Below are 8,677 nucleotides of genomic sequence, written 5' to 3'. Positions count from 1 at the left end.
TATACCAAATGCATCTCTTACTTATAGAATATTATATTTATTTGAGGCAGTGACAGGGTCTGATAACTGAACAGACTCCCACTTACGTTCAGCAGGAAAACCTCAGACAGTGGCTTTTCTCCACTGTGCCTTGGTGGCAGCTGACCCAAGCCTTAGTGTGTCCCGAGCATGTAGTCCTGGATCTTGGAATCTGCAATCTGCAATACTCAGTCGTGGTCAACTCCTTGTTCTGGAACTATCAAGTTTTAGGCAGACCAAAGAACGTCTTTCATTGAGTTGACGGTCCTCCAGGGGTAGTCGATATTTGTCTCGGTGTGCGTCCTGGGTTCAGACCGTTGAGCACAGAGTCCTGCATCATGGTTCTGCTCAGGACAGACCTCGACAAAATCCACTTCACCTCTCTCCAGTCTTCTTGTCACCAGGTTTGATGGTTTGACATAGCCCTCTATGTTAATACTCTAATGTGTCAGGTGATTTGTACTGGAAAGGTTTACCAGTACTCCAAGCTTATCAACTGTGTAGGTTTTAAAAATAATTAACTGCTCACAGCACCTCTGTACACTCCTGAGGGCACTATTGCTTAGATTTTCCAATACATACCTCATCTTTCTGCAGCAAATTGTCTTCCGATGTGTTGAGAGTGTGTTTCATGTTGGCACATAAAGTACAATATCTGTAAATTTCTTAGAGACTTGTGCACATGACTACCACAAACCAATCAAGTAATTATTCACCGCTTACCAGGACTTCTTCTCACTAAGGATATGAATATGAAGTCATACAAATGTACAGCATGGAAACAGACCCTTCAGTCCAACCTGTCCATGCCAACCAGGTATCCCAACCCAATCTAGTCCCACTTGCCAGCACCTGGCCCATGTCCCTCCAAACCCTTCCTATCCATATACCCATCCAGATGCCTTTTAAATGTTGCAATTGTACCAGCCTCCACCACTTCCTCTGGCAGCTCATTCCATACATGTACCACCCTCTGCGTGAAAAAGTTGCCCTGTAAGTCTCTTTTATATCTTTCCTTTGTGGAAGGTGGATAGGGGTGGGGAGGGAAATATATCTCTGGTGGTGGGCTTTTGCCTGTAACGTCGATTTTCCCGTTCTTTGGACGCTGCCTGACCTGCTGTGCTATTCCAGCACCACTCTAATCTTGCCTCGTGATGGAGTGACTAAAAGGGAAATGTCACGCTGCTCCAATAGAGGGCACTCTATTTGGGGAGAGCAGACACAGCTAAACCTGCATTGAAATACTGTCCGAGGTATGCGAATGCTTGAAGGTGGAACTAGCATCGTTTCCCCCGCTGAATGCACGTCTTTGCAAAAGAGGTAGCAATAGGCTTTTTAAGCAGAGCAGCATGCTAGGACCAATCAGAATGCCGGAACATTGTTAGACCTGCAGGTTTATTGATGGCAATCCCGATTTTTCCCCATTACAGCCCCCGGTTTCCTCCATAAGATTGCATAAGTTTGCATTCTCTTGCACCCTGTATTGATATTGGAACTGACTGCAGCATTGCACTCTATAAGCCTCTGTTTGTGTCTGTGCAGAGACCCACAAGTCCCCCAGCCTGTCAGAGGTCACTTCGATGATCAGTTCAGCAGGCACTCTCACGCATGCGCCAGCCACATGGTCCTCCAACTGCGGTCTCCCAGAATCCCGGCATGCGTGTCGCAACCGTCAACCACTATCCCCATTCCTCCAGGCTTGTGTTGAGGCTACATGCCAAGCTATCTGATGAAGGAGCAGCGCTTCGAAAGATTAGATTCCCTGCAATGTGCAAACAGGCCCTTTGGCCCAACAAGTCCACACCGACCCTCCGGAGAGCAACACACCCAGACCCATTCCCCTCTATTTACCCCTGACTAATACACCTAACACTACGGGCAATTTAGCATGGCCAATTCACCTAACCTGCACATCTTTGGACTGTGGGAGGAAACCGGAGAAAGCTAGTGCTTCCAAGTAAACCTATTGGACTATAACCTGGTGTGAATTTAAAGACTTTCAGATTTTCACAGCTTTGGCAAATTTCCTAGGGTGGTTTTCAATGTTTGATCCGTTGTAGGAATCGCAGCAGTTAAAATGCACACAGCAAGATCTCACAATATAAAGCCATTTATATTCCATCTTTAATATGACAAAACGTTCCAAAGCAGGAGCATTCTAAAAATTGCCTCCAAGCGACACGAAATTGTATATCAGATGACCAAAGCGGGTTCGAAGGAGTGTCTTAAAAAGGAATTCCAGAACTTGCAGGCATCTGAAGGCATAATGAAACAACAATAATCGGTAATGCACGGCGAGTGGGGCAAAAAATAAAAGGGGCACAACAATCTCAAAGGGTTGCTGGAGATGGAGAAGAGTTACAGCAACAGGGAGATGGGAGGCCATGGAAGAATCCGAAAACAAATACGCGGATTTGAAAATGAGCTTGAGCAGGACCTCGTAACAGGTGGTCAAGCTGAAAGAATAAAATGAACGCAGAGACCTTTGGTCCTCCAGTATCCCGAGGTGCCTGGCAGTTAGTGGGGGGTGGGGGCAACACAGCACCTTCAGGTCCTCCAGTATCCCGGCATGCCTATCGGGGGTATTTAATACCTTCAAGTCTTCCACTATTTCGGCGCGCCAGGCAGTCAGCAGGGTGGGCTAGGAGCGGAGCAGAATTTAGCATCTTCAGGTCCTCCAGTGTGCCTGGCAGACCATTTTGGGGGGGTGGGACCTGCAGGTTTATTGATGGCAATCTCGATTTTTCCCCATTACAGCCCCCACAGATAAGTTTGCATTCTCTTGCACCCTGTATTGATATTGGAACTGACTGCAGCATTGCACTCTTAAGTCTCTGTTTGTGTCTATGCAGAGACCCACCCAGCCTGTCAGAGTAGTTTTGGATCCTCCAATAATCCCGACGTGCCTGATTTTTCTATTTTGGGGGAGGGGGGAACACGACCCGGAAAGCTCAGGTCTTCCAGTATCCCAGCATGCCTGGATCTCCTTTGGACGGGGTTGGGGGAGAAACCCTTAGGTCTTCCAGTATCCCAGCATGCCTGATCGTTTGGGCTTGCGGGGGGATTGTTTTAGCAAAACCCTCAGAGCATCCCGACGTGCCGGGTTGGGGAGAAAGGGTGCGACAACTAGGTCCTCCAGTATCCCGGCGTGCCTGGTTCTCTGTTTTGGGGAGGGATGCGCGGAGAATGGGCAGGAGACACACTCTGGTCCTCCAGTATCCCGGCGTGCCTCGCCCGAAGCTGCGCCGTTGGAGGCAGGGGAGGACGCTCTCTGGTCCTCCGGTATCCCGGCGTGCCTCGCCCGAAGCAGCGCCGTTGGAGGCAGGGGAGGACACGCTCTGGTCCTCCGGTATCCCGGCGTGCCTGTCGGTGCGGGAGGACGGTCGGCCTGTGTGCCCCTCCCCCCCCCCCCCCCCCCCCTCCTCCTCTGGCCGGCCGTCCTCCCGCCCGCAGGGAGCGGCCGCCATGTTGTGTTGTTTTACACCTCAGAAACAGCGGCGGCTGCGGGTGAGGGCGAGCGGATGCCTCAGATAGAGATATATATATATATATAACATAGACGGAACCGACTGCGTGCATGTATTACATTGACCACTCACTGACCAACAAAAGAAGAGGATAACAACAAAAAAATAACAAAGCAGCCGGAGGGATCTGATGCGGGAGAAAAGAAATATTCGTGTGTAGAGAGGGGGGGGGGTATAAATTAAACAAAAGATAACTTGTGAGGTGGGAGAGAGGATAAATGATGAGGATTTGGGCTTTTTTAAAAAATTCTTCCTCTCTTTGGGTTGAATGAAATGACGCTGAGGCGGTTTTGCTGAGGAGGAGGGTTTTTTAAAATTATATATATATAAAATTCCTTATCATTCATCACCAACGGCTTTCCCAAAGCCCTGGCATTGTGTGGTGTGTGGTTTTGTTTTTTTAAAAAAAAACAATTATTTGAGGCTTTGGGGGGGGTAAAGAGAACCGACGACAAGATGCTGTGTTTTGCTGCTGCCGTGTGACCCGGGGGGAGAGGAGGAGGAGGAGGAGGAGGGTGAGAGACACTTAGAAAAGGGGGAGGGTGGTGGTGTAGGGGGAGAAAATTAGGCTTTTAACCGAAATAACCTTCAGCCGCTTTCAGAGAGCCAGAAAAAAAACCCTCCCCACACACACACACACCCAGAGGAGGGAGAAATGATGTGTGTGTCTGCAGCTCTTCCTTCACCAGGATTATAACTGTACCCTTGGACCTGGAGGACACTCTGCTGAGCTTTATATCTTTTTTTTTGAGGGGGGGGGGGGAAAGAAAAGGAGGAAGGATGTGCTTTAGAAGAAAAGGAGAGACCTAAATATCTCGAGTCCCAGACTGTCCACACAGCCCCCCTCCCCACCGAACAACAACCTTGCTGCCTCCAGTTGTGATTTAAAAAAAAAATATATATATATAAATAAGGCACATTTCTGTGCGAACGGTGTTGAGCAAGGCTCGTACCCACTTTCCTCTTGACCCCCCCTCCCCTCCTCCTCCTCCTCCACTGCAAGCCAAGATGTCTGCAGAAGTGCGCCTGAAGAAACTGGAGAAAATGATCCTGGACGGACCTCGGAGAAACGGTGCGGCGGTGAGCGTGGAGACCTTGCTGGACATCATCATCTGTCTGTACGACGAGTGCAGCAGCTCTCCCCTGCGCCGGGAGAAAAACATCAACGAGTTTCTGGAGTGGGGTGAGTCCACATTCATTGACTGACTGATTTGTGTTTACCGAGTTGCGCCTGCATTTCGTTGAACGGGGAAACAGACATCTCATTCACAATGTCGAGGTCATTCACCGTGGGCATTTTCTCCCCTCACCCCCCCCCCCCCCCTTGTCGAGGTCATTCACATTGGGCATCTCCCCACCCCCCCCCCCCTTGTCGAGGTCATTCACATTGGGCATCTCCCCACCCCACCCCCCCCCCCCCCCTCTTGTCGAGGTCATTCACATTGGGCATCTCCCCACGCCCCCCCCCCCCCCCCCTTGTCGAGGTCATTCACATTGGGCATCTCCCCACGCCCCCCCCCCCCCACTTGTCGAGGTCATTCACATTGGGCATCTCCCCACCCCACCCCCCCCACTTGTCGAGGTCATTCACATTGGGCATCTCCCCACCCCCCCCACTTGTCGAGGTCATTCACATTGGGCATCTTTCCCCCCCCCCCACTTGTCGAGGTCATTCACATTGGGCATCTCCCCCCCCCCCCCTGTCGAGGTCATTCACATTGGGCATCCCCCCCCCCCCCCGTCGAGGTCATTCACATTGGGCATCCCCCCCCCCCCCCGTCGAGGTCATTCACATTGGGTATCTCCCCCCCCCCCCCCCCCCGTCGAGGTCATTCACATTGGGCATCCCTCTCCCCCCCCCCCCACTTGTCGAGATCATTCACATTGGGCATCTCCCCACCCCTTGGCGAGGTCATTCACATTGGGCATTCCCCCCCCCCCCCCCCGTCGAGGTCATTCACATTGGGCATCCCCCCCCTTGGCGAGGTCATTCACATTGGGCAGTCTCTCCTGCCCCCGCACAGCCTCTGCATTGTAAGGGGTACAATTTTTCAGGCTTCTGTAACAATGCATTCTGTTTTCGGGGCAACTTATTGGTTTGTGTTTTATTTTATTGTTAAAAAGCAGTGTTGCAAATCCAGCAAAATCCAAAGGGGGGGGGGGGAATAGTAGACGGGGCTATTAGCTCTTAACTTATCCCGCAGGCTTGATGCTGTAGTCTTTGGGGTTTTTTTTGTTTCAATTTAGCAGTAATCCCCTCCTCTCAGCGCATTACTTTGGAGGTGAAATACGATCAGCTCCGTGTGTTTGCTGTGACCTAATGGTTAACAAACACAATTGACACTTTCAGATCCTAGACCGTTACGAAAACTGCACACTGTTTTAGGAAGACCTTCAGTGCTGTTTGATTTGTGTCCAGGGATAGATTGTAGCTACAATTTTCTTCGTCCGTGAGATCTCAGAAGCGATTGTGCATTTTGAGTCGTCATTAACCAGCCTTGCGCAAAAAAAAGTGAACGTTTCGTCTCGCCTTTTCTGTCTAAGATTTTCCAGGTCTACACACTCCTGGGTGTGCTACATCTATTTTTGCGTTCGATAGTTCCAGATGATAAATGCCGGATTACTGTGACAGCTGGAACTGGGTTGCAAAATGAATTGATGAGTTTCCGGTTGTCTGTGAAACGACCGGGCAAGACAATTTGTTCAGAAATGCTATTACTAAAATATGCGGTGAAGAATACACGTCATGTTTGACCATACCGCCCCTCAAGGTGTTTTTCTTCACTATACTTGCAACCTTGGAGACAGTTGAGGAGAAACATACGTGGAGTACCTAAGTGAATTATATAGCCCTATTGCACATTTTTTAGCGGAATTCTCAACTAACATTAACCTTTTGTGCGCAGTAACATTTGCACAAGCTATTTCAAAACTAATAAAGTCGATGAGCATAAGACAGTCTGGGATAAGCAGGCCTAGAGCTATGATTCAGAATGTTCATTGCAGATATGTAAGTTTCAGTGCTGTTTTCATCAGCACAGTGAAAGTTTTAATGAAGGGATGGAAAGAAGATTTTCAAGTTATGAAGGTTTTGAGAGATTCTATTAGAATCAGTGATAGATGGGTGAATGCTGAGAACTATCCCTACAATGGATGTAGGGGAAGGGAATCTCAATAAATTGCACACAGGACAATTAAAATGTGGAATGCTTGTTTGCAAATAGCGATGGCAGAGTGCCATTGCCATTTTGAGGTTGCTTTAATAAATATTTTTAAAGCAGTATGAAAGGATATAGGAAAGGAAGAACAGTAGGTCCTGTTGAGTTGGCAGTGCAGGTATAATGGGCTGAATGTTTATCCCCATGCTGTATGTTTCTTGAGTTTGTTAATAAATCTATGCATAATTATTAAGTTAAGAATTAGCGATTGCAGCCAACCTGGACACGAGCTGGGTGCTCCTGTTATTGCAGATTGTCTGGATCCATGACACAGGCATATTTGCTGCAATAGCTGATGATCTGGGAAATAGATTACTGTACGAGATACTGTAACATTGCAACATGCAAAGAGTCAAATTCTGGTTCTCATCTTATGGACAGATTACATTAAATCTGTTATTGTACATTATGATGTGCAGTGAAAATATTTCTCCTTACTTGCCATGACCACTAAATTCCTACGTTTACCTATGCTTGACTGCTGTTGGGGATGTAATTTATCTTGCTGTTCAGCTGGTATTAATGAATTTTTTAATCAACTCCCTTTTATAACTTGATGTTTCACTTTTTTGCTGTATAGATGTCCCTGTGCTGCAATACGTATTTAGAATTCTTTTTCTCTCCAGAAGTCTGTTATGGACTTGATTAGCCAAATAGTCTCTTATCCCCTAATGATTCTGACTTTCTATAATTGGAGTGAATATTAGATACAGATTTTGCTTAGGATGCAAGGAAAGCATAAAATTAGTTTGTGCCCTGATGTGTAGTCTTGAGAATGTGTTATGCTGAAGTATTGCTGATGAGACTTCAGTTTAGAAGATTGTGCAATGACTTGAGTTGAGGGCTTGATATTATCAAAAGTACAATATATTTTCATTTGACATTTACTTTCTTATATTGATTCATGATTTGTGAATATATGTGTGCCCTTTGCAGAAATGGTAGAAATATGCGGCAAGTAATTTGTAATGTCTGCACAGTTAATGTGTATGAATTCAGGGGCAGTCTTGGTATCTGTCTGGGCATTTGAGGTAAACAGTCTCATGTTTTTCAGCAAGTTAATGTCTAAGGTGGCAATTAGCTATTCTACTGCTTGAAAAAGATGATGCAGCCATCATCAGTATTTCAAACAGATTAATGTAGAAAGGATGCACAGTATTTAGTGGTAGATGATAAGATCTGAGAGATTGGGACTTTGCCAGTTGATATTTTGAAGCATAGCTGAATCTTAATTATAGGATGATTAAAGACTGTTTGCTGTTTATATCAAAACAGTACAAATAAAAGTTTTTGCAGTTACTTGGAATTTTAACATATGCCCTTAAAAAGCTGTGAAGTTTAGCTTTATTTCATGCATTATGCAGATGGAGAATTACATTTGCTGTATCACAGGACTTAGGTTTTACAGTGGCTGCTTGAAATTTATTTAGCATTTTGACTCAGCTGGATATGATATAAAAATATTTTTATGCTAGTGCAAATTATTTAAACTGATTTTACACTTAATGGCTATCTGAAAATGTCTACAGATGTTTTATAAGCTGTGGCATGTTCATGTAATTAATGAAGAGTTGCAATTTGGTTTTGATTATTTAAAGTTGAGTGAACAAATGTAGTGCCAGTTATTACATTTCGTGTTCTGTTATTGACCCTATTTCTGTTCAAGCCAATCTATATACTGTTTGTCCAAGAATGTTTGATTTGTGGAGTTCTTTTTGAGCTTCTTTTGAGAAGTACAAAAGTATGGCACCGGCAATTTTTGAACTGCGGCCAGTGTCCCAAGGAAAGCCTGTAGTGTGATACTATCTTTTTACTTCTGTCCTCACCTCCCCCAGCATCAGTCTATCCATTCAAATTGAAGGTGGTAGTGGTTAGAATTGTAGTTTTAACTGGTGTAGCAAATTCATTTTACAA

At 46.2% G+C, this 8,677-nt stretch overlaps 1 protein-coding gene and 1 long non-coding RNA gene across 19 annotated transcripts in view; one reads left to right on the top strand and one right to left on the bottom strand.

Moving 5' to 3' along the window:
* Nucleotides 1-2,124: 2,124 nt before the first annotated feature.
* LOC148151780 (uncharacterized) lies at nucleotides 2,125-3,280 on the bottom strand. The gene is made up of 2 exons (XR_015752033.1): nucleotides 2,502-3,280; nucleotides 2,125-2,273 (listed from the first exon to the last, which is right to left on the bottom strand). It is a non-coding gene; the product is annotated as an uncharacterized LOC148151780 (long non-coding RNA).
* An 808-nt stretch (nucleotides 3,281-4,088) lies between these two features.
* LOC122548528 (serine/threonine-protein kinase MRCK alpha-like) overlaps nucleotides 4,089-8,677 on the top strand; it is a 595,544-nt gene continuing 590,955 nt past the window's right edge. For 8 of the 18 annotated variants that reach the window (XM_087984211.1, XM_087984208.1, XM_087984238.1 and 5 more), the window contains exon 1: nucleotides 4,090-4,728. In XM_087984211.1, coding sequence (XP_087840337.1) covers nucleotides 4,554-4,728 — 175 coding nt within the window. In that variant the 5' untranslated portion in view covers nucleotides 4,090-4,553. Of the gene's footprint in view, nucleotides 4,729-8,677 lie in introns of all 18 variants that reach the window. The other 10 variants (XM_087984218.1, XM_087984253.1, XM_087984250.1 and 7 more) reach the window with 3 other exon arrangements.

This window comes from Chiloscyllium plagiosum, unplaced genomic scaffold (assembly GCF_037043375.1).
Source record: "Chiloscyllium plagiosum isolate Xiang-an unplaced genomic scaffold, Cpla_swu_hap1 HiC_scaffold_3, whole genome shotgun sequence".
NCBI lineage: Eukaryota > Metazoa > Chordata > Chondrichthyes > Orectolobiformes > Hemiscylliidae > Chiloscyllium > Chiloscyllium plagiosum.
Note: the sequence above shows the minus strand (reverse complement) of the source record. Positions and strands in the feature narration are given on the sequence as shown.